The following is a 24,969-nucleotide window of genomic DNA, read 5'->3' as shown; positions in this document are numbered from 1 at the left end:
GAGCTACAGGAGACTCGTGGGAAGGATGTTTGTCACATGAACCTAGTTTAATGGCCTTAGCTCCCACGAGTCTCCTGTAGCTCAGTGGTAGAGCATTCGAACTAGTAATCAGAAGGTCTTAGGTTCGACTCCTGATAGGAGCACTCGGATTTTTTTCCTGGTATGCTTGTGTCACTTACTGAATGACTACTTACAGGGAAGTGAAAATTGAATGCATAAAAATACTCACATATTCCAACCAGAGAGAAAATACTTCCTTAATCCCAGGCCTACAATTTTGAGGAAGGCTTCAACCGCATAAACTGAAGAAAAACGAACAGATTTATTTATAAACTTGCGAGTTAACACACAGTGGAACATGCTGTTTATGACGCTAGGAGGTATTCTTATCATATCAGAGGTATGTTTTCCATTGAATATGATCAGGCAAATCTATCAACCAACAATCCTCAGGCAATATTATGTCACCTCAGGCGCATGCGTGCGTTGATGATTTTCAAATACCGTCGGAGAGTTCAGGAAGCTGTTTTCGTCTGTTGGAATCGCGTTCATCTTCGGAAAGTTGCTCAATTTTGTATTTACAAACGTTCTTTAGTAATTACAGAAGTTGTGTGTTGCGATATTTTGAAAGCTTTTGCAATGGAGGAAAATCAAAAATCCCGCGACGAGTTGAATGCAAATTAGTCCCAACTAAACTCTACTGCGCATGTGCCCTAGCTGACACAGTCCCTTTAACTTATTACAACTCACCAGAAATGAAGGCGATATGATACCACATAATTTCCTCCCTCTTATTGGACCGTTCGTTTTGTGGTGTGTCTGTGAATTTAATCAAACAAATCAACCTTGTAATAAAATATGAATCAAACAAATCTACCTCGTTACACATTGCCTAGACTTTTGTTATTAAAAATGCAAGAAATTTTAAAATTAACTGAGATACTTACTCGAAAACACAATAATATCAATGATAAAGGAGATTCCATTCGAAAAGATCACAGCATCTGCAGATTGAAGACGTTGAAATGCTTAAAACAATTATTATTGGTAAGTGTCAGCTAGTTACAAAGAACGAGAATTCTCCTATCTTGTCCCAACACTTTTCTTATAAAAGTTCTAGGGAGAAGTTATTAAAATATCAAGAAAATCCACCTTACTTTGGGTGATCATACCCTTAATTTTCATGACCTCAGGGGTTGAATAAGCATTGATATTACAAAGGGAAATTTGAAGCTGATCGCTGTTAGGGCTTAAAGGATTGATACGTTTCATGATTAATGACAGTACTTTTGATTGGTGAAGTTTTGGCTGCCGTTGTCGTCGTCGTTGGTAAAGCTCCCTATTAAGGCCAAAAGAGAAGCAATGCTGTCATTGCTGTGCCTACCCTGGTTCTAGAGGCTCCATGAATACCTAATTTAGTATTTTAGAAAGGCGTGGCTGTTGAAAAGTAACCAAGACAACGCTTTCAATTTTCCGCTTGGCCCAGCCACTTAGCTCGATTAGCTTGCTATTTCTAAGTGGCTGTGCCCTCTTCTTTAATAATTTTTCTTTCTTGTATTAATGTTACACTGTATAATTTCTGGGCACGAATAAAGATTGTTGTTGTTGTTGTTCTTGTTGTCCTTATAAAAACAAACAAAGAAAACAAAAATGTACTAACTGCCGCCGACCCTGTGCATAAATTGAAACTTGTATGTAGTTTATGCAGAAAACTGAAAAAACTTACAAATGAAGAACTCAAATAGTTTTCTTGTGATCAACCAGCGGATCCCTGTTTAGACAAAAAAAAGAAAAAAAAAACCGGTGTTTCAAAAGGGAAGGTAAAGTTTAACCAGATCTAGGAAGAGAATGATGTATCATTCAGTGAGTGATACAGGCATACTCGGAAAAAGTAAATTCGAGTGCTCCTACCAGGAGTCGAACCTAAGACCTTCCGATTACTAGTTGGGATGCTCTATCACTGAGCTACAGGAGACTCGTGGGAGCTAAGGTCATTAAACTAGGTTCATGGGACAAACATCCTGCATACTGCCAGGATTTGAATGTCATGTGTGACATATTCGCAATGGAATAAATGTGATGGCGAATGAATGAGAACGATGTGTTATTCAGTGAATGACATATACCATCACATTTATTCCAGATCTAGGAAGTATTTTGTTTATGACATACCGTGAAATTACGAAAGGTGGAGAGCTGACAGCAAAGAGTAAAGCAATGGAAATCTGAGCCAAAGGCTGAACAATTTGTGTTAGTTTCCCAAAACGCTCGTGGCTTAGCCACGATTATTCTTAACTTACGGAAACAAAGAAAGAAATTTATAGGTTATGACGTTCAAATGCTCAGAAGTATTTTCTACATTTCAATTGTCAATGGTCAACTGCTTCAAGTTGATTACAACTAATTCATGGTTTCTTGTTTATTTACTTTAAAGGGGAAGTATCACGCGAATTTGATGCCATTTCAAAACCCAAAAATGTTTGTCTGTCAACAGAAACATAAAACAATTGTCTAGTTTTGTTATAAATTATCACCCCAGTGCAATAAAACTGTCGATAGGTGCCTCTGGCCAGAGACAGAGTAGGCTAACGTTTTTCAAGTTCTCGCATTTTTGTTTTCAAAATGCGCTAGAACAGATCACGAGCTGTTCTTTTCAAGAATTGACTTGATCTCTCTCCTCTCGTTGTTCTAAATTGTTTTGTAGCTACGTGAAGGTCTTTAATTTCACCATTTTTAACCAAACAGGTCAAAAACCCCATGCGACTTCCCCTTTGATTTTACTATTTCACATTACTTTTCACTTGTGAAATGTTCGTGGCTAGTCTGACGCGGCGTTTCGTCTCGGCCAAGAGACTCTTCAGAGACCTTTAGAATTTGTAGGCAAACTCGTTGAGCATCGCGCTCAAAGTCCCGTTCGCAAATTCAAGATGTTAGCAGTCTGGCCATCTATCGCAGAAGGATTCCCAACCGCACGTACACGAGTTGAAATTTATGCTAACATCTTGAATTTGCGAACGGGACTTTGAGCGCGATGCTCAACGAGTTTGCCTACAAATTCTAAAGGTCTCTGAAGAGTCTCTTGGCCGAGACGAAACGCCGCGTCAGACTAGCCACGAACATTTCACAAGTGACATTTTTTCAATTCTTTATTGTACACATTACTTTGACCATAAATAATTCGCATTTATTGTATCTCACCTTTGACTGTGTGGTACAAACATTTCCATGATTTAAGGCAAACGTACCACTGATTGTAGTGCTCTGTTTTCTGCAAAAAAGGTTCAGTCCTAAAACGCCAAGCAGCCACAGAGCTCACAAGTTTAATGCAGGTTAACTACTCTGCTTCTCGTATTTCAAGCTTAACAATTCAGATATATACATCTTTCAAGTAATTTACTAGATGTCAAACTTTTGGTACATCCGCAGAGGAAGGCAAGACGGATTCACTCCGTTTAAGCTATTTTTAATGTTACTCAAAATAAAGATCACCTCCAGTTTTTCTGCAATAAAACTGTGCTTTGTTATCAATGTGTAATGTTGAATAATAGTTTAAACAATTATCCTGCTCAATCTTGTGGAAAATCCCGATTTAATAGCGCACTCTTTCTAGGTGATTTTGCTGTTCATATATTGCGCGTTTGACCATGTGCATCACTCTGGCTTTGCTGCAGGTATGTGTTGAAAACTGTTGACTAAGAAATGCTTCTGAAGGATATCAAGCTAAACATAACAAAGTATGAATAATGCAAAGATACATATACATACCCTTTTCCATTTCATCTCGCTGTTCTCAAACACTTGATAAAATTCATCCAAACTAATGAAAAATTAAAGAAGATCTCACCATCAGCAATATATATATTGATGCGGCCATAATAAAAGTTTTAAACTTTTGTCTATTTGTTATTTGCAAGAGTTTACAAGTAAGATAAATAACCTTAACTGAAATGGACTAGAATTTTTTAGGATTATAGTAGAGCAGAATGTGTTTGATGTTAATAAAGACTTTGTAGTATAAAATAAGGTAAAGTAAAGTAGAGTAGAGTAGAGTAGAGTAGAGGAGAGGAGAGGAGAGGAGAGGAGAGGAGAGGAGAGAAGAGGAGAGGAGAGGAGAGGAGAGGAGAGGAGAGGAGAGGAGAGGAGAGGAGAGGAGAGGAGAGGAGAGGAGAGGAGAGGAGAGGAGAGGAGAGGAGAGGAGAGGAGAGGAGAGGAGAGTAGAGGAGAGTAGAGTAGAGTAGAGTAGAGTAGAGTAGAGCAAAGTAAAGTAAAGTAAAGTAATGCCAATAACACAAGGAGTGCTTGCACAATCTCCAGAGCCAGAGGCTCATGATAAAGTGCTTGACAATAAAATCCAGAATGAATTGGAATTTGGAAATGTTGGTTTGTGACGAGAGGGGAAAACCGGAGAAATTAATCAGCTTGCAAAACTGACACTTGTCAGTTATTTATAACAAATTATTTAGATTTATTTCTGTCCCAGATTAAGTGTGAAGGTTTGTTTGTAAGAGTTCTCAACTTTCTCCACAATTGAATTCCATTTTTCTTTGTTCCTTGATAACCATTCCAACAGACCAAGTTCCCCTGGTCACGTTGGGAAGTAAGTGTTACACAAACCGAATCTTAAATAATCGCAATTCATATCAAATTCATTTCAAATGAATTTTTTAAAGCAATACCAGGCCAGGTTCTTAGATAATAAACTTACAATGACTTACCTCAGTTGCTGAGTTTGGCTTGCATCTAGTGACTTGTAAACAAGATATTTCTCCAGAAGTGCTGTTAAAAATTCAATGATTGCAAGTAAGCTTGTTGAGGCCTCATGCTTAAAGAGGTTATTCATAATAAATATTAGTATAGCAAGACCCTCTGCAAACTAGAAAACATATTTGTGGCTACAAATATAAATTTCAATCCATGGGTGGTTTACAAGTTCAGAAAAACTGTTTCCACACTCTAAAGTTATCAATTATGCCAGACCTTGAAGGTCTGCCATAATTAATCGGATTAATTCAGTGAAATCTTAAAGAGATAACTGGATAGTAACAAGGTTCAAACATAAGAATTTAACAGCTTTCAGCTGGTGTTAATAACCTTTTAAGCCCACTCGATCTCCTGTACTGATGGCAATGAATGTTATTCACTAGAGGTATTGGGAAAAAACTGTGCGTGAGGTACGGTCCTGAGTGCGTACTCCCAATATGGACCAACCTAGTCCGGTAAATATCATTTAATTATTTCCAAAAGAAAACAAGGCCCAGGTTTTGCAACAAATCTAACTGGCCGGGTTCGCAGCCACCATCGAAAAATTCCACTCGCTGCCAGAACCAATCAGATTGCATGATTTACAAAGTTCTTCCCGCTCACGCACTGAGAAAAAAATACATTCTACCAATACATGTATGTTGTACCACAAGACAAGGTGGTGTGGTGCTTCAATTAATTAATAGCAAGTTAACTTGAATCTCAGATCTGAAGGGTGGTGTTGTGTTGTTTTGTTAGACATTGTCACTTTAAAGAAGAAATATCACTTACTTCTTTTAGGTTTGTAGAATGACATTAAGCCAACAAAATGATGCCAGGGGATCCAATGAGGAGGCTAGTGGAATGATACATCAATTATTATAAAGCTTAAATCTTTAATTTAATTCATCTTGTTCTGACTATCATTAATTAAACACTTATTAATTTGTCATCTAGGTTAATTCTGTTTACAGCTAATTGTTAAAAACTGCTGGATCTTATAGATACTAACTGTGGATGGCAACAAAATGTTACAGTAACTCAAAATGCTTTTTAGATACTGTAGATCTGAATGTGAATCTTACATGTTCAGAGCAAAGTCGCTTGTATGCTTGCCTAACAGCGTACCTAGAAATAAAAAGAAAATACCTGACGTTGCAACATATAATATTTATACATTATGACATTACTGACTGTAGGTGAACTTTTTGGATGGATCTAATATAAGTAAGCAAGTCTTTTGATTGATGCCATTTTGTGTTTGGCGAGACTGATCAATTCACAAACACTTACAACAGAGGACCTATAAGACATTAACCTCACCTCTTGTGAAGGTACAGCTTTCTAAACTTTTCCTTTTCAATGTTGGTAAATGTGTCATAAACAACAGCTAAAAGCTACAAATAATAATTAGAAAGTATGGTTAAAATCCTAAAGTATTTTATAACTTATAAATAAGTAATTAAATTAAGCAAGCATAAAAGCAGAGCTCCCAAGGGAAAGTTCATTGTAACAGAGAAAATAACAAATTAATAATTAGTACAACTTGCATACAAATTTTCTCATTTTGTGGGTACAGTGGTCCTCAAAGCAGGGGTTTCATTAAGAGCTGGGCACCAGACAAATTGATGGTCTGTGGACATGACTTTGCTTGGCTGCTTTTAACATCTTGACCAACTTTTTCAGTAAAAGAACATATCCAACCAAACTATCATATCCAGGTGCACTGACCTCTTACCTGCCTGTTCAAGAATAATTTATTGAAAACAAATTATATATTGCTAGAAACTCTGGGCCGGGTTGTTTGAAAGCCGATTAACGCTAATCTATGATTAAAAGTTAATTGAGGTTTTCATCTTGCTCTTAAACTTAACGTGGTTTTAAAGCCTAATTTCAAGCTAAATTAAGGTAAAGATTGAATCAAAGTTCACGTTAATCCAGGATAAGCTTAATCAGGCTTTGAACAACTACCGGTAGGCCCTGGAGATTTAAACCCACACCATAAGCATGTTTCAGTGGTCAGTGTGTCAGCTTAACATAACATTTAACAATTTACTCTTAGGAATTAAAGTGCAGTCCAGGGCTACATATTAATTTAATGTATAATGGCCACACTGTAACCAGTTGAGTAACTTGCATGCCGTTACATTTAGTACCTAGCTTGTGAGTTAATTAGTGCAATACATTCATGTATGTTATTACCTTTAGTCAATAACTAATTGAACTGAAAAAACTTAGCATACATGCACTGTATTGTACGTAAGGACAAAATTCTTACCAGATTCATGAGAAAGTACAGCACAACTGTAACATAAACCACGAAAAAGATGACTGACCACCGTGAACGGTTATAGGCTGGCATCATTACATCTGGATAGCTACAGTAAAAAGAAATTAAATTAAAAATAACTTAATACAACCTTTAAGACTAGTGCTCTCAGAACCAGTGTTACATGTACATGTATAATACTTGTCAAGTTACATGTTTGCTAGTGACTCTCCTAGGGGGCCCTTCTTTGTGTCATCACGCAATGCTCTTCTTCAGAGGAGCCTTGCGTGACGGCACAAAGAACAGCTGTGTTGGAGACTACACTTTTGCCTTCTGATAAATTACAAGTCTGCGGAATGCACATTCAAGTTGTTCTGGAATTTTAATAATTTGGCCAGTTGTAATGAAATCCATCAGTAGAAAGGTGCCAAAAAAGATATAAAATAAATTTTGTTACAAACAAGCAATACTTTGTCCGGTGGCAACAGCACGAGTCTAATTAATTTGATCATAACAATTTGTAGCGACTTTGGCAAATACGTTAGGGAATCATGTATGCCTTAAATGAAGAGTATGATATGCAGGCAGGACAGGTGACTAGAATTTCATGAGTATAAGGGCCTTACGTCAGTATGATCATATAACTATCCCATAACGCACCGTGCCGGCCAAAACCGGCCGTGATTTTGGCCTCATCTGCGCGCACTCCACGATTTGAGCCTACCTCCCCTAGAAGGGAATTTTTTGTCCCCTATTGTTCTCATTGTCTTCAGAAAGGACTGACCAATCAGAATCCACTTACTGCGCATATATTTTTAGGTCTTAGGGGGGCCCAGACAAAAGAGCTTTTTATCTTTAGGAATTGGTGTCCGATTTCAATTTTTGTTGCCTCGTGGGCCGCGCGGCTAAATTTTTAGTCGCCGATTTTCGCGTTTTCCGAAGGAAAACACACCTTTTCGAAATGGTAAATCGAAAGAAGAACTGCTAAGGAATACTCAACAGTTTCGACAGCGAAAATCCGAGAAATAACGGGGAAGAAATTGCGCTTCGAGTACGAATTGTTGTTTTATCCAGGCGACGAGCGAGCGGACAGCTCAAATCATTATTCAGGCCACGGACTTTCTGCGAAATTTTAGACTACTTCTGGGAATTCAACAGCCAAAAAAATACAGGTTTGATTGTGAATTTGTACTGAAATACTATTCTAATTGACCGATTCTTTGTATTCTGAACAGTTTTTGCGAAATTATTGAGAAACGTGCCCCGCACGGGTCGATAAATTCGCTTCGAATTGGACTTGTTGTTCCTTCAAATCGCTTGCGCGTCGCTCGTCTCGCATTTATAATTATACGCGTTTCTTTCTAAGGCGTAAACAAAGACTTTTCTGAATAAATTTTTCATTTAGGAAAGCTTTCTGTGTGTTTTTCTTTCTATTTTCATTGAGAAAACGTGACAACTGTGTAATCTTGCGTAAACAAACACATGCTCTCGAGACGGATCCAATTTCGCCCATGTGACGCGCGGATCAAATTACATCGAAATTTCGGAAATTTTTACCTTCAAGTTTGTTTTTTGAAAAATTTTTAATTGGCAACTAGTGTATTTTATTCCATAATTAGTAATTTTAACTATCTTAGACCAAAGGGGTGTTGTTTTTTTTGCCCTGTAAGTTATGTATTTTTACTGCACATGGGTTAGGAAATAACCACTTTGCCAATTTTGCTGAATTTTGGAAAACCTCTGGAAACGGCTGGTGCTTAATGGGTTAATAAAATTATTAAAATTCAGCCTGAAACAATAACAACACTTCTAGGCTCCGGGAAATAAATCATAGAGTTTATATAATAATAATAATAATAATAATAATAATAATAATAATAAAGACTTTATTAACAGCATTTCCACAGAGTGGCTCTTCATTCGTTAATATCTAACTAAAATTAATTACAGTTAAGACAAACTTAAGTTATGGTTTTATTCCCTGGAGTATTACAGTGATGTTCATTGTTTCAGGCTTAATACGGTATGTCGAAATTGGGCTACTGAAAAACAATATTATCATTAAAAGTTGATTTAAAGTAGTAACTGCATGTACGTACTTAGCTGTGGTCAGTAATACAAACAAGCTGATGAAGCTCCTCCAAAAACTGTTGAAATACTAAAATTAAAAAACCACAAGAAGAACCAAAATTAATCCAGGAGAGAATTAGCAGGAGTAACAAGAACCATGAAACTTTCAGCAAATGGATTCACCTGGCTACATTCATGCAGGTAACTGTGTTTCAGTGGGGTGACAGAACGAAAATTTGAAACTTTCCAAGAGAGCAAGACTAGCATTCTTTTCTGTGAGCATGACACTTGCTTAGATAGGGAACCAGTTGTTCTATAGCTATTTTGTTTACTTTTCACCACCTCTTTCATTAGGATTAGTCTGCTGTTCATATTTTGCATCCCTGATAGGACTGGAAGGAAAAAGAAACTTTTGCCCTTCACAGGTATAAATATCATTTTTGTTGAACTGGGAATTTTTTCATATTCAGCAGGCAATAATTATTATAAATAAATAAATTAAAAAATTATAAATACAATATCTCATAAAACATCTCATACCTGATCTTCTTCATTGTCAGAAAATAAATAAAACCCTGCAGAAGCAATTAACATTAAATATTCAAACCTTGCACATTTGTTAAAAATAAGAAAGGTAAATAATTATGTAACGTCTACGATCATGCAACCTAACTTTAATAATTACTAATAATTAATGCTAATTTAAATGTTAATTTGAACATGCCTCAGAAAGACAGGAGTTTTGAGCCTGATTCAAAATGCAGATTAATTATAGTCTCATGTACCTCGGGTTTATTTCAACTTCAATTTGTTCTGATTAATCCACAAATGAGCAATATTAAAATGTCTAGCTACAATGGCTGATATCAAACGGCAACAATAATCATATCAGTGTACAAATAACAAAACGAGGGAAACAAAAGCTGAGTAACTGGTCATTTACTAAAATAGTTAATACCTATTATAATTAAAGAAAAATATTAAATATGTGATTTAAAAGCCAACTTACCCAGCATTGCAAAAATTAGCATAATAAATAATAACAAAAACAGCATGTCCAAGATGGGTGGAAGTGAGAGTAAGATCTGTCGGAGTACTCTGAAAAGGAAAATTGAAAACATAATGCCACACATGTTGGGATAACAACACTTTTGGACTCTGAAGTCCAAGATTCAAGCAACCATTATTTTTTTCTGTATTACACCATCAATCAGGGGGGGGGGGGGGAGTACTCCACTATAGATATGTGTGGCACCAAAGGCTATGGTTTTTTAGCTTTTTTTGTCTGAAATAGGGTATAGATTTTAACCATTCTGTTCTGAAAGTCAGAAAATGGGTATGGATTTTACAGATTAAAATCAGCATCCATGGTTTCTAGAAACCAGGTCTGGAAAATGGGCAGGATATTACCAGCCAGATCTGTGAAAGGGTACTGAAATAGGGTCAGGGTTTGGAGAACCGAGCCACACACCCCCACCAAACATTCCAAGGAGTATCCTCCCCCTCCCCTCCCCCACTAGGACGTAATGTTAGTCGTGTCCCTATTAATTATATTATTAAGGCCCCTCACACTTAACCAATAAGAATAAATATACAAAAGATAATGATGATGATGATGATAATAATAATAAATATAACAATAACAATATTATTATTAATATAATGTAGTAGTGGACATTTCAAAAACACAACACAACATTTAACAACAACAAATTTGTACCCAAATTAAAGAATTACATTACAAAGTTAGGCTAAATAAAATAAAAATGAGTACACGGCTGTCCAGAATAACCATTATGGGCTAATAATTATTAGAAGCTGGACAACCATCATTAGCGATTACATCAATTTCAATTAGGGTCGGGTACTAAAGACAAAAATATGCAACAAGACACCATGACAATTAGCTGGAAAATACAGTGTATTGACAGATTAACTAACAGAAGAAAGTAGTTGTATTTTAAAGGTATAGAGGTATAAGTTTGGAAGACACTGCAAACTGTATATATATTAAGAATGTATGAAGAATGTTACAAAGCAAAGTAGAAAACATATTTCCCAAGTTCTCACCTTCTTACCCCATAGCAATAATGAGTGTCTATAAGAAAGAGAGGTCGAAGAGATCTTGTCACCCTGACGTGATTCTCCCTTCGTATAAGAACAGTAACAGCTTCCACATACATCACAACTAAAATAATAACCTGGTAAGAATAAAACAGAGGCTAATAATATTACTCAACACAAGCATGATAACATTTGCTAACAACATAACTTGCCATCATCGTACTGAATGTCACATTCCTACAAAGCATAAAATCTTGCCCACTAGAAATAGCTGTGGCATAACTCTGATCCATGCTCATACCAAAAGTGAGCAACATTATAAGGTGTAATTGAATATAAATGTATGAAACATAATTATGTATGTTTCAATATATGTTTTCATATATTCATCCTTCGTGGCTATATTACGAACTCACAATATGACCAACTCCCACTTGGCTTGATGGCTCAGTTGGTAGAGTACTGCACTGGCATCGCAGAGGTCATGGGTTCGAATCCCGTTCAAGCCTGAATGTTTTTTCAGGCTTTCTTTTCACCAACTGCTAATAAGTTGCGTAGTAACTGCGAGGATCTTTCTTCTTTTTAATTAAATAAGCTGTGCTAACCATTTGGTTATAATCTGGACATCACTGATAATGACTTCCACTCAGATTGTCAAAACATCACTGATCAATGCACCTCAAAAAGTTGTTCTTTGTGCTACTCTCACTTGGATGATGATCACAATAAATTATTTAATTTACCTACTAAATAAATATGACACGACTCCAGGGTTCAAAGCCATTTACAGTTTTACATTCATTTGGTACCCTTAACAAGTTATGAAGCATGCAAGAACACAAGAATTACAAGCACTTGACAAGGTAATCTAAGTCATGTTTGAGGCCTACCTTCAGGAGTGTTCTCTTGTGGGTAAAGAAACTCTTTGTTCCTTGCCATTTTAGTTTTACGGCAAGACCACAACCAACAACTGAGAGTGACAAAATTTCAAGGGCCCCGTGAACCTGAAGATTTAATTACCAAAGATATAATTAAAGGTCTACAAATAATATATTATTATATGCAATATTTTATTGTCAACAATAATAACTTTCATCTTGTGATCATTCAGACTATACTCAAGGCTCGTCTGGCTGTTGCCTAAGAAAAATTTCAAGATCTAACCTGCGGAATGTTAGGTACTGCTGTCGAGATGATATCGATTGAGCTGTGATTACAAAATGACTTCTACAAAGGTCCTGGAACCAAGATAGGTTGAATAACCTGATGTAATCGGACACGATTTGAACCCCTGTGATGTTAAATGCTACAATCTTGGACAGATCAAATGAAAAATTAAGACCACCCCTCCCCCCCCCCCATTTCAATGATGGAAAAATGGTATGTTTTGCTTTGTGCACAAATTCATCATTGATTTTGGGGGAGGGGTGTTTAATTTTTCATTTTAATCTGTCCAAGACTGCAATCTTGGACATATCAAATGAAAAAATTAAGACCACCCCTCCACCCATTTCAATGATTGAAAAATAGTGCGTTTTGCTTTGTCAAGGCTGTGCTCTAAGGAAAATTGAAGGGAGCCCAGTGCTCCGAAAGTTTAAAATCTAGGGTGCCCAGCACATGATTTGTATGAAAAAAATAAGATTTTCTAATCACCCGAGAGCAAAAGTTAGACACCAGTTTGTGCGCAAATTCATCATTGATTTTTTTTTTTTTTTGGGGGGGGGGGGGGTAATTTTTTATTTTAATCTTTCCAATATTGTAGGTTCCCAGAGCAAAATCTTGGATGCCCCAGATTACCTGAGGTTCAGTTGATACTCAAAACTAAATTCTGAACAAAGTCAGCCTTACAAAGCTGAAAGGGTGAATCAAGGATTTGATGAAGTAATTTGATGGTAATTATGATATCCTCTTAATGTACTGTTGGTATTATCTTTTAAGAAGTTGCTATACAAAACAGTTCCAGAAAAAATCCATACCTACCCATGGAAGGTCATTGGAAATTCTTAGGGGGAAGGGGGGTCTAAGAGGCCAAAATTTTAAAAGGGAAAGTATGAAGCTGGCCTGGAATTTCCTGTGAGGAGGGGGTGTAAAACAACCTTCTGTAGGGGAGTATGGATATCTTCTGGAACTTCACATTTACTTACAGGTACTGGTAGAAATAATTTATTATCAAGAGGCACCTCCCCAGAAGCTGGTTTTTCAGTCAGTCCCAAACAAAGGAGAAGCAATGCAGCCATTAAATCCAGCAAATAGAAAAGTTTACTGTGAGCTATGAGATACCATCTGACTGTTCCACGGGAAGGGTGGGTGTCAAAGCGATCATTATTCTTTCCCTCCTGGAGAAAAATGGCTGCATCCTAAGAAAGAATCAAAAGAAACATTCATGAAACCATGTATACAAGCTGCATGAGAGTAGGTTTGCACACCCCAATTGGTAAGATTTTTGGGGTCTGAAAATGGACATCAATTCAAGACTCAGGTCTGAAATTGAATTTCCTATTCGGCATCAAGTCCGAAAATGGTGTCAAAAATTATTATACTGTAAACTATCAGATGCAAGCCTTCCCATGTAAACTTAGGTCCATATACATGCAAACAAATTAAAACTGTCCAATAATATATATTATTAAAAGCCTCCCTACCCTCTCCCCCATTCATAAGCCCACTGAAAACCTCTTACAAGGTTGTATAGCCAGAAAGCTTACAACTGGCATTTGGTTAGAAAATGAAAAGGTGCAAGTTATACGTTTTGGACAGGTCTGAAAATAGGTAGGGGTTTCAGGTTAAATTTTATTATGTCCTTTTATTATTATACCGCCTTCTTAGTAATTTGTATTTTCTCTCTTTCTTTCCTTTTTTAAAAAATGGGCTTAGTGAACAAATATGACTTTGTTTTTGTCTTTTTGTGTAAAACATAATGATTTTTAAAACTAATTATTACCTGCCGTGAATAGCAACAGCTACCAGTGAGTTATAAATCCTTTTCATTATTTTCTTAATTACGTAATCTCTTTGTTGTTGTTTGTAGTTGGGACCACACAGCCCATATGCATTCAATGACAAAATTTTGGCAGCTGTTGCCGTCATCAACGTCACCATTACAACAATAACACAACTGACCACCACCATCATTGACATCATCATCATCATCATTGACATCTAACCTGATGGCTAGTTTCACATCGGTTACCATTTTGCAGGGGATCAGAAGGGGTAAAAGCTATTGAAGCTAAACCTAATTCGCTATTGAGATTAAACATGTATGACAGTATGTAAGCTGAGGCTGAACTTCAGACTATATAGCTAACAAAGTATTCCTCATTCCTCATCATTTCAAGCTACTGTGCTCTATGTTCTGCACTAACTACACTCATTTTATACGTTTTCTTCATTTTCAAAGTGAGCAGCTTTACACAAAGTAGTAGTTACAATAGGCAAAAAACTGTCAAAAAGGGATTCCAAGAACTTATGTATAGTTATGAATTCAAGTGTACGTGAAATTTGTATGAAGTCTGTTTCCTCACCGTGCTGTTCGTCGTAAAGGATATCACAAAGAAGCACTTCAAGGAACAGTGTGGTGTTTTATCTTAACAACAACTTTACCTGATAGCAATAACCTGGTTCATCATCCATGTCTTCGATTTCATTACCCACCGACGAAGTGTTTCTCAGCTCTGTGGTGGAAACGGATGACAAATGTGAATACTAACGAACCTCTTTATAACCAAGTCCTCGGTATAACGAACGATATTCTACAGCCCGGCTTTTTAAAATGTATGGAAAAGAACCTCGATATAACGAACAATTTTCGTAGTCCCGTGGCACTTCGTTAAATCGAGGTTCCACTGTAGAACAACAGAGAATTTCCGGGTTTTGGACGTTTTAATACAGTTAATATTAACCTTCATATCTGTCTGACATGACGTTGCCCAGTTCCCGAAGATGAAAAGGCATGGTACGTTGTTCGATTGTTAATCCATGTTTTGTTTCAGCTTGTTTCAGGAACAGGAACGGAAGTTCACTTATGTTTTGTCTTATCGAAAAACTGCTGACCACCAGTGACTGTAAGCTCGAATTTCGCAAACTGGTCCCCAGGGCCTTGGCCGTCAACCAGGTCGCGATTCTCGTCGATCGAGATTTCGGGTTGTTTGTTTCAGACCTATCCAATTTACATACAGCAAATTAAATTAAATGAAAAAGCAATCAGTCAGAATTTGACGTTTTGTCTGAAATAGTGTAGTCTCATGGAAGCGGTATGTGACAAAACAGATAGAAACTGTTGAGCAATCCATGAGACCAACTCATCTGATATAAGTACGTTGTCTTGAGAGCTCTTGGGTACGTCATAGAGCTTTGCAGTTCAAGGCAGCTTTAAAACCTTTTAACATTGTTTCAAGCCCCCAACCAAGAACTGGCCTGCATGTGTCTAATGAGTCTCAGTTCTTCCTTATACAATTCAAATTAGAAGCTAAATCCCCAGTAAAATGCACTAAACAGCAGCGCTAAAAAATAATTTGGACCACCTGTGTCACCTGTTCGTTTAAGTGTCGATAAGTGGGGTTTCACTTTCTTTTTAATGCACTTTTGCAATCCATAAACGGAAGAATAAAAGATAACAGCATGGAAAAGGCACTCATACTCACTTCTAACTCTCCGGCCAGGTTGACCACTGTTAGGAACGGCTGCGTTTGATTCACCCGAAACTGACTCATTAGGGTTTCCATCCTTTTCGCCTTCAGCATTTCCCTTCGCAGAAGATTCCTCGGTTTCCGTTTTCTTTCCCTGTAGCTGTTGTTTTTCTTTCGATTCAATGTTTGTTAATTCGTTCATTGCCATCTTCGCCATCTGTTTAGCAAAACCTAATTCCTTTGCTTTGTGCTAAATGGATGGACGCGTGATTCCCGGCGGGTCAGTTGTCGTTGACTGATCTTGGAGGTACACGCGACTCAGCTGAAACTCAGAGTGAAAAGCATCAGCAAGCGCACAGTTACAGTTCTTTCAATTCGCTTCTGCTTTCCTTTATGCACATAACTACATTTGAATTACAATACTTATGCCTAGACTGCACACTAACTTAGTTTCAGTTTCGTTCGATCACTCAAACACCATGACGCCCTTAATCATACGCTTTTCTGAGGAACACAAAACCGAGTGTCGTTAAGGTTCACTGAACTGTTTGTGTTTTTAAATAGTGGTATGACTGAGTGTTTCATAAGTCCCAAAAATTTCCCCCACATTCATTGCAAAAAATGCCTCGTCAACGGATTCCTCTATTAAGCGGACGCAGACATCTTAATCGTGACTCATTTCTTTTGTAAAAAATCTCTATTGCAGTGTAAATGGACACTGGCAAAAGGTCAGGCTTCTCATTAATCCATTAGCAAAGTAAAAGAATTGCTTCAGAGTAGTAGCCTTCAGCCGGAAGCTGAAGCAATCTCGAATTGGCGAGTTTTTCACCAAATAGATAACCACTACGAAGCCTAAGTTCATCTCTTGTATCTTATCGCGTATGACTCACACTTCTGGTCTACCTGCACAAAAATTTTCACTCAAAGCAATTACTGATCGTTCTTGTTTGACTTGTTTGATGTGTTTTTTCGAAAATGCGTGACTACCCCCAGTTTTTCTTTCTGGATTTCAAAAGCCCTCGCTAAGAACTTCTTTTCCCTTGGGCCGCAAGTCACAAATCGCGCAAAAATATCTTTGAATCACTAGGCATCTTCAAAAGAGTTTCCCCGGACCATCCCGAGATGCACAGAACGTATGCGCAGTAACAAAAGGAGAAAACCAGTTTTCGACCCGACTACTTTAGTTATTCTGTCAAGTTTATTGACCCTTGACTTCGTCTTATCTGATAGACTTTCAATTCTATGCCGATCGTGAACGTGAAGTGTTAGAAATTGAGATAAGTACTTGTGCTCTAGCTCCTTCCTAGCCACATCAACGTTATTTTTATCACAAGGACTCAGTTTAGTGATGGCTGTTGTTGTTGTTTTGTTTCGGAGGAGTTTATTCCAGAGGAAACTTTACGTTTCAAAAACGGCTAGGCTTGACAGTAAAAACTTGAACCGAGCTTGAAATTGCCTAGTTCCTAGGCCTCTCTCTGTCTTTCATCTCGGTCAATCTGTTTCGGGTCACTTGGTCCGAACAGCCGTTCGTTTACTTCTTCGAAACGAATTGATCGTGAGGGCCTGAGCCAAGCCGTACAGGCAGGGACAAGTCAAAGCTACGAACAAGAAGTTAGCAAACTTCAAGCAGCAATTATGGGCCTACATTAGTGAGGGCCTGTTATTGTAATGGGGGCTTATTTTTAGAGGGACATAAATACAGAATTTTGTGGTGGTCCATAAACTCCAACCTAGAGATGGGACCTACTTACATCATTTCTATTTATAAAATAGTCTTTTTTTCACAGCCCGTTCCAATTGCGATTGCAGATCAACAATATAGGCCGGATATTAGTCAGCTCTTGACATTGGAATAGTAGAGTTTATTTGGCATCAGTGGCCCTTTTCCTCAAAGTACTAAGGAAATACTTTTTGTGTGACTTCTCTAACAATTTACAGACAGGCGAGCCTCTTGAATATTAGTCAAAATAAGGCAAGCCGTTAAGCTGCGGTTAGTTTGCGGTATAACTAAATATAGTGCTTTCTGGACGAGAGCGAAAAGTCTATATAAAAGAAGCCAGCTCATGGACTCATAAGGAAGAATTGAAAATGAAATTGTTATTTAAAAAACATTGTTTAGCTGTTACCAGTGGGCATTTAAACGTCAGCACCTGAACATATTATTCTTTGTAGCATCTGAGCGAAGGTGGAGTGATAAAACCAGTTGTAATTGTGGCTGTAAAAAGATGGTTGTAGAATTACAATTTTAGAAAAGTGTTGTCAATACACTTTTGCTAGGAAGAATTCCGTCATTCGCCGAACAACTGATTCCTCAAAATTTATACAAATGATTGCCGCCTTTTTCCTTGGTTTTGATTTTCAGAAAGAAAAATGCGACGATAGTATTTTTTTTGTCAGATATCAGCAATCAAGATAAGAATGTTTTTTTTTTAAACATTTTCAACTAAGCAAGAGAATGAATCAGTATTTAAGCTTATATAGGCCCCATTTTTTTCTCGGGATATGGCGAGTGCATGCAAAACTGATATATCGTAGATGCAAACTCAGCGGTACTTGTGAACGAAACAAACCAAATGATTTTCGCCGCCGTGGTTAATTACGGACAGTCACTTTCTCTTTCCACTGTGACAAAGCCGACCACGCAATATCTTGTTTCGATCTTGTACCACAACAGTATACTATATTGGTTCATCACTTTGGTACACCAATATGCTAAATGGAAAAATACCGTTCCCTTCTAATTCGGAAATAGGCGCGGTCACAAAATATTGTTTTCGTAGCAATTTGGGAAACGGATTCCTAAGAAATCAATACGTCCATAACTTTGCTGTGTGGGAACCCGTGATCAATAGCTAGATGACGTGTAGTTTATACGTGCACGGCCTGTGCGCAAATACGAAGGATCCAAGGATACAAATGGTGTATAAAAAAAAAACCGAACTCTGCAGTGTTTTTTAATGTACTAAATGACCCCATGAAAATCCTACTGAGCGTTAGCCCTAGTAAGGAATTGGGGATCGCACGAAGCAAATTAAAAAATCTTCGACCTCGAAACCACGACCGCCGGATTTCATTGTCCCTTGTTCCACCGACTGAGCCATAAGGCCAGACGGGAGCAAGTGGTGGATGATTATGGTGGTAATTATGGATCAAAGAATTAACTCGTAGCGTATGTTTAAGTGCTAAATGAACCCTTGAAAACCTTAGGTAAGGCCGGTTCGATTCACGCCAAGGTCAAGATATTTTTCTCTTGCCTCGTGAGGTCTCCAATTTCCTCACGTAGGAGTCATGGGTTCATTTAGCATTTTAACACACTCTACCGAGTTAATTCTGTGAGTAAATAAAATGAGAGATATACTGAAGTGTTTTGCCTTAATGTGAAAAAGTTGAGCGCGGTTAAACGCTTTTTCTCTAACACATACCATTCATACCTTTTCTAAATTTTATCCGACCGGTGGCTCACATCACACAACCGCTCCTGTATTGACCTATTAGCAGTCCCAGAACTCCATGCACACCACGCTCGACTAAAGAGGACACTTTGCTGTCTGGCAAAAACGAATTTTCCAGCCAGCGATCTAGCGACCGTTTATGACAATTTATATATATAGACTTGTTACAAGTAAACCTTTCAACTGTAAGTCGCAAGCTTTGGAGGGTCACCTACGAACAATGAGAAGGGACTTTCGAAAGTCTAGCTATTATTTCACAAGGGGATCGTTCACGTTGGTGAAGATCTGTTCGGAACTGGTCCAGAAGGCTTAATTAATCTCTTCAGAAATTCGGATTCTGTTCTGAAGGAAATCTAAAGTTTTCTTTAGCAAAAAGTCCCTCAAAACTTCGTTACGCTGGAAAACTTATTCTTAATTTATTTTCGGAGGGGCAAATATGTTAATCCCCTCCCCCCTTAAATAATCGACCCCTCCCTTCAGATGGAAATAATTGAAATAATCGCGTCCCTCGAATAATATCCCCGCCCTCTCCCCTCACCTCCGTCGAATACTCAAACCCCTATACCTCTACCCCTCCCCCTACTTGAACAGACATCGTTACACAACTTCCCGCGAACGATATTTAAGGACGGTGCCTACTATTGTTACTGCGCATACGTTCTGCGCATCTTGAGATACTCGGATTTCCTATGGGTGGTGCCTACTAATACAGGGATGTTTTTGCGCAGTTTAAAACTATGCGGAGAAAGCAAAACTTAGCAAGTGCTCTTGGTATCCATAAAGAAAATTAAGGGTAACCATGCGTTCTTCAGAGATAATAAAACTGAAAACAGCATACATCATTTTACTGCTTTTTAGACTTTTTAGTCACTCTAAAAAATGCGTGGTTCCCCCAAATTCTCTCATTGAATTTCCATAGCCCTTGCTAACATCTGGTTTTCCCGCATAGACATAAACCGCGCAAAAATGCTTCAGTATTGGTAGGCACCGTCGATTAATCACACCCCCTCGAATAATCGCCCCCTTTCAGTGCGAAAAAAAATCGCTCCCGGCTATTATTCGAATAAATACGGTATTCATTAAGCCAACAACAGGTTGGAAATTCGGATAAATAAAATTCCGTTTTCTAAAGCTTTCAGCGACTTAGATTTTCAGCTAAGGAATTTAAGCTTACTCAGACATGCCTTAAAGCTTAAAGCAATCAGGGAATATTCACTCTAATCAGGAAGTAGCCGTCCTAGAAGACAAAACAACAACGTCAGCTCATAATTATTAGAGGCAAGTACCAGAGGTTTTCTGATCGTCACAGTGTAGCTGGAGCGCCATTTAAAACTCTTTGCCAAATATATTGGGTTGTTGAAAGTTCAGAATTTGATCGCTCATGCAAATGAATCGTTTGTCTCACGATTGTATAAGCACAGTGGGAGTTTGGATCATAACGTTTCGAAAGCTAAACTGCTGGTCTTGATTAGGCGATGGTGTTGATTGGGTACTGTATATATTAACACTCAAAGAAATTTTTCGAAATTTTCTGTCTAGCCAGCTGACGTGCAAACCAATTTATTTTGCTGTGTGATTTTATCAGTATAAAGTCGTAAGGACAGAGAGGGATTATATTCATTGATATATTTAATCCTGATCCGTAATTAAAATGGAGCATTGGTTGGTTCCTGTTTTGATTCATGATTTTTAACCAGCCTCCAGGGAGAATATTTAGTTCAGCGCGTGTTTGAAGCCTTCACGTCTACCGGAAGTTCAACCTTGAAACGCGAGCACAATCGACAAATGTCACAAATTAACAAATACGAAATCGCTGTTTTTTTTTTTTTTCATATTATATCGTCTGATGGATTCGTGGACAAAACAGAATTTCTCTTTTGGATCTTGCCCAAGCCTCGATTCAATCCCGGCTGAAAAAAGTAAATAATAAAATAGATCTTAAAATTCATTGAAAAGGTATTCCACGGAGTGAAAAACTTGTGCTTCGCTCTCCTCCGCTGTTTCAATGTTGGACCGTCTTCTCTCTGCCTGCCATAAGTGATAAAGACTTAAAGCTATCATAAATAATGGCCTCGTTAAACGTGCTTTGCATTAGAAAGCATTTTAATAGTTGTTTTTACCAAGTCTCTTCGCAATCTGAATATTTCATGAGTGGTTTATGAAACAGGCACCTTGTCACGTCGCACGAATTTCTTTTTTAAAACAATGTTAATTAAGATTCTATATCCGATATGTCCAACAACGTACACGAACCTCAGGTACGAAAAATCGTCAACATTTCCTTGATGAATTCACGAAATCGGCATTTTTTCACTTGCGAGCGATGCAACCACCCCTCCCCCCTCAATCTCCACATGTTCACATAATTCACCATGCGCCATAGGAGAAGATTAATGTCGGAGATCTCAAAACGAAAACAATGAGAAATCGATTCCTTTTTGTTAATGCAAGCGGGTTTTCAAAACCTGCTTACTAAACCTTCAGCTTGACTTCCTACACGAATGGTTAATAAGGCAGGAAAAATGAAGTTTAAACTTCGCACCGTACAAGGACATATTTTAAATCGTGTCACGTAATAAAAATTTGACAATAGAAAATATATGCTGCTCTCGAGTTCCTTCTTATTTTCAGCTGCCGAGGATTAAATTGCCAAATCTTCAAAATCTAGATGCAAATTTATAAAAGCTTTTCGACAGGATGTAAACAATCTGCTTTAAGATGTTAGACACCGACCACAGAATATGCTATCTTAAACCTTCCAGCCGACAAGGGGTAATTCCCTCGAAAATGAAACTGATGCTTTGAAACCAAGTCACTTTGAACTCAAACATTTCCTAGTTGGATTTTAGACCCTTTTACGTTTACTGCAAGATTTCGATTGCTGTATAATTTCTTCCATCGCTCGAGGATGTAGCTTCGAATTCGGTCATCGATTTACCCAGCAAAATATAAACTCGTATACATCGCAATAAAACAATTTTATTTTACCGCTTGCCATTCGCTCACTCGACTTAAATTAAACATCATAAACTACAAGAATATTTTCATATTTACAAGTCTTCCACTATAATAACGAACTTAACTGTACAAGCAGTAGTTGAAGACAGAAATTATAAGCTTAACCGCCTAACACTGCACCCGTGACATTTATTTACATGCGTAACCAATGTATTTATACAATAAGAACTTAAAGGCTGTAGAAATTTCTCTGATATTTACAAAGAAAACGTCGATTTCTTACGAAAGAGATCTAAATAATTCTGATCGTTGATAGATCAGAATGTCTGTGTGGTTTTTCAAGTATAAGGGAGTCAGTATAAAAGCTCTTTTCACATTATGAATAAAACATAATCTCTGTACAAAATCCAATGGCAATCCATTGGAAATATAAAAATTTTGAGTTGCCTCTGGTTCGTCTTCTCTCCATCAGTCCCATCCGTTGTCTTTTATCATGTGTGCCATTTCGATGATGAACTTTCCCTCCTTGTACTTTTGGCTGTTTTCGAAGGCGTGTTCCTAGTAAACGCAACGAAAATGAAAGATTAGGAGACTAATTTTAAAAGCGCAGCGACTGTATTGTCAGTAACAACATGGCGAAAAATTTGCATGTCAGGTTTGTTTTGGTCACCGACCCGCGAAAAACACGCGCGAAATTTTCGACAAGAAATTCGACTAAAATTCTCCTGACTATTTAGGTTTACCGAGAAAGAAGAAACTGTAAACGTTCACTCACGTATTTCCATCCCAGCGTTGTTTTACAACACTCGCAATAAATGTCGGCAACTGCGTGAAGGCCTGTCAACAAAACACGTTCCTCAGCTGGACCGCAACCAACGTTCACTCTGTAGAGGAAAAAACACAAGCCAGGAAAATAGTTAGGGTATGAAATACTAAATTCGAACAGCAATTTAGAAAACATGTTCCTTTGAAAATCAACTTACACTTTGTTGAACAAGTAAGCCCGGCCTTGGCTACCTTGGAACGACTGAAACAAAATATATAGAGTTTGCATAAAATCAATATGGCTGATGTTAATGTTGTCAACAACCGAAAGGCAATCTCTTACAACCTGTAAGTGAATTAGTTTTCCATCAAGATAGTACACTTACCTTTGAAATAAGTTCGTCGTGGTTCGCCAGGTGAGCCCGGCAATGAATGCAGCTATATTTTCTGTGACAATGGGGACTCAAATAGGCTTGAAACGTCTTCACCATGATTTCGAAGGACACGAAAGTTCACTTCTGAATCGGCCGTATGATTCGAAACTGAAACGCTTTACAGACGGCAAGGTCGTCCAACCCCTAACAGCGTAAGCACGACTCGCTTAAATTTTTATCACGGAGAAGCTCAATTAAATGAGACGAAATGACGACCACCGACTACATATACAATTTTTTCTCAGCTCTGTCGCATTCAATAATGTTTTGAAAATTTGCTTTCTGACACACGTGATAACAAGCTGGGGTTTTGTTCATTTCAACCAATTAGAACGCGTGTTTTGATAGACGTTTTGATAACATGAGAAAAAAGAACCAATCACAATACTCAGACAAAAATAACAAAGAAGTGAGGCCAAGAAAAAACCGGAAATAGAAAATCACGGATGTCCTTTCACATTGCGTCATGTTTTTTCACTAGGCCGTTTCCGTCGACAATAAAACACTCAAGATTCGAAACTGACACAACAACTAGCTTTCAGTTTTCAACATTATATTTCTCTCGCGGGAAATATTTCCGCGAATGGCGTATCTTCCTCTAAAGCACAAAATAAAAGTCGAGATATGAAATTTCGTTTTCGTGACGGAAGACACGAGTTTACTGCGTCCAGCTGTGATGTTCGTATTCTGGGCACGATTCAATTTGTCGACATCCACTGTGTGTATTCGTAACGTTGACAGCAAGAAATTCGCAGTAGACAAAACCTACATTACCTGACATGAGAAAATAACATTCCGTTTTAATTACAATTCTGATGTTGGTCGTGTGAACATGTTCAGATCGAATTCCTTGATCATGCAATATCCGAGGTGTCCATATCCCAAGAGAGTTTGTCAAGAAGCGGCGTTACCAGTCAAACCAGATGGCGGTTTCGATCTGCACTGGGAAAACTGATCTATGAACAACACCTCGTTTCCACAGTGACAGAAAAATATAAAACTTTGAAAGAATAAAGTGAATCATGCTAATATCACACGCCACTTTAATAATTGATCACGGCCGCGCTAAAATCAGGTGAATGACCCCTTGTTTGCTGTAGCGCGCGTGCATGCTTGAATCACAGGATCAATATTACAGCTGCAGTTACTGAGCCCCCCGCTATAAGTGTCTTTGTTCTCTGAGCGGCAGGAGTCAGGCATAGGTAGCAAGCCTCCTAAGCATTCGTTTTTAGGGAGGTTATATACTTTATTATGTTCCCCTCCCCCTTCCCCTAGGAAGGCCTGATACTCAGGTTATTAATATGTTCTTCTCTGATTGGAGAGGGTTGGCATGGTGAGAGGAAAAGTTTGATATGTCAGCAATACTGTTTTCCTTTGTGCATTCAAAAACATGGATTTAATGTCAATATAGTGAAAACGTAGACTGGACTGAGTACCTTCGCTCAGGTTGCACATGCCCTAGCCTGCCGCTTCTCTCCGCCGAAGAGAAGTGACAGCCGGAAATACATCTGCGTTCGCAGGTTACACATGCCCAGGCTCATTCATTTTGAAATCCCTTAATACCATGTTACAGCCAGTACTGTACATCA

General features: G+C 37.9%; 2 protein-coding genes across 4 annotated transcripts in view; both read right to left on the bottom strand.

Annotated features, from left to right (window-relative positions):
* The window catches only part of LOC146452616 (two pore channel protein 1-like), a 28,133-nt gene extending 8,718 nt beyond the window's left edge, over positions 1-19,415 (bottom strand). Inside the window, exons 1-20 of one of the 3 annotated variants that reach the window (XM_085097708.1) lie at positions 19,203-19,415; positions 15,787-16,093; positions 14,747-14,817; positions 13,288-13,500; positions 12,034-12,147; positions 11,150-11,280; positions 10,089-10,177; positions 9,620-9,654; positions 9,109-9,167; positions 7,019-7,118; positions 6,064-6,137; positions 5,826-5,868; positions 5,533-5,596; positions 4,716-4,776; positions 3,766-3,817; positions 3,199-3,268; positions 1,727-1,771; positions 948-1,004; positions 751-819; positions 230-302 (exon numbers count right to left, since the gene is read on the bottom strand). In XM_085097708.1, coding sequence (XP_084953834.1) covers positions 230-302; positions 751-819; positions 948-1,004; positions 1,727-1,771; positions 3,199-3,268; positions 3,766-3,817; positions 4,716-4,776; positions 5,533-5,596; positions 5,826-5,868; positions 6,064-6,137; positions 7,019-7,118; positions 9,109-9,167; positions 9,620-9,654; positions 10,089-10,177; positions 11,150-11,280; positions 12,034-12,147; positions 13,288-13,500; positions 14,747-14,817; positions 15,787-15,988 — 1,622 coding nt within the window. In that variant the 5' untranslated portion in view covers positions 15,989-16,093; positions 19,203-19,415. Of the gene's footprint in view, positions 1-229; positions 303-750; positions 820-947; positions 1,005-1,726; positions 1,772-3,198; positions 3,269-3,765; positions 3,818-4,715; positions 4,777-5,532; positions 5,597-5,825; positions 5,869-6,063; positions 6,138-7,018; positions 7,119-9,108; positions 9,168-9,619; positions 9,655-10,088; positions 10,178-11,149; positions 11,281-12,033; positions 12,148-13,287; positions 13,501-14,746; positions 14,818-15,045; positions 15,409-15,786; positions 16,250-19,202 lie in introns of those variants that run through there. The other 2 variants (XM_085097707.1, XM_085097709.1) reach the window with 2 other exon arrangements.
* Positions 19,416-22,182: 2,767 nt separating this feature from the next.
* LOC146452615 (protein yippee-like 1) lies at positions 22,183-23,629 on the bottom strand. The gene is made up of 4 exons (XM_085097607.1): positions 23,333-23,629; positions 23,165-23,208; positions 22,957-23,065; positions 22,183-22,739 (listed from the first exon to the last, which is right to left on the bottom strand). Exons 1-4 carry the CDS (start codon positions 23,435-23,437, stop codon positions 22,650-22,652), a joined length of 348 nt encoding a protein of 115 aa, XP_084953733.1. The 5' UTR covers positions 23,438-23,629; the 3' UTR covers positions 22,183-22,649.
* Between the last annotated feature and the right edge of the window lie 1,340 nt (positions 23,630-24,969).

This window comes from Pavona decussata, unplaced genomic scaffold (assembly GCF_977016875.1).
Source record: "Pavona decussata unplaced genomic scaffold, jaPavDecu1.1 SCAFFOLD_366, whole genome shotgun sequence".
Taxonomy (NCBI): Eukaryota; Metazoa; Cnidaria; class Anthozoa; order Scleractinia; family Agariciidae; genus Pavona; species Pavona decussata.
The sequence above is the reverse complement of the archived record's forward strand: the minus strand, read 5'-3'. Positions and strand labels throughout refer to the sequence as shown.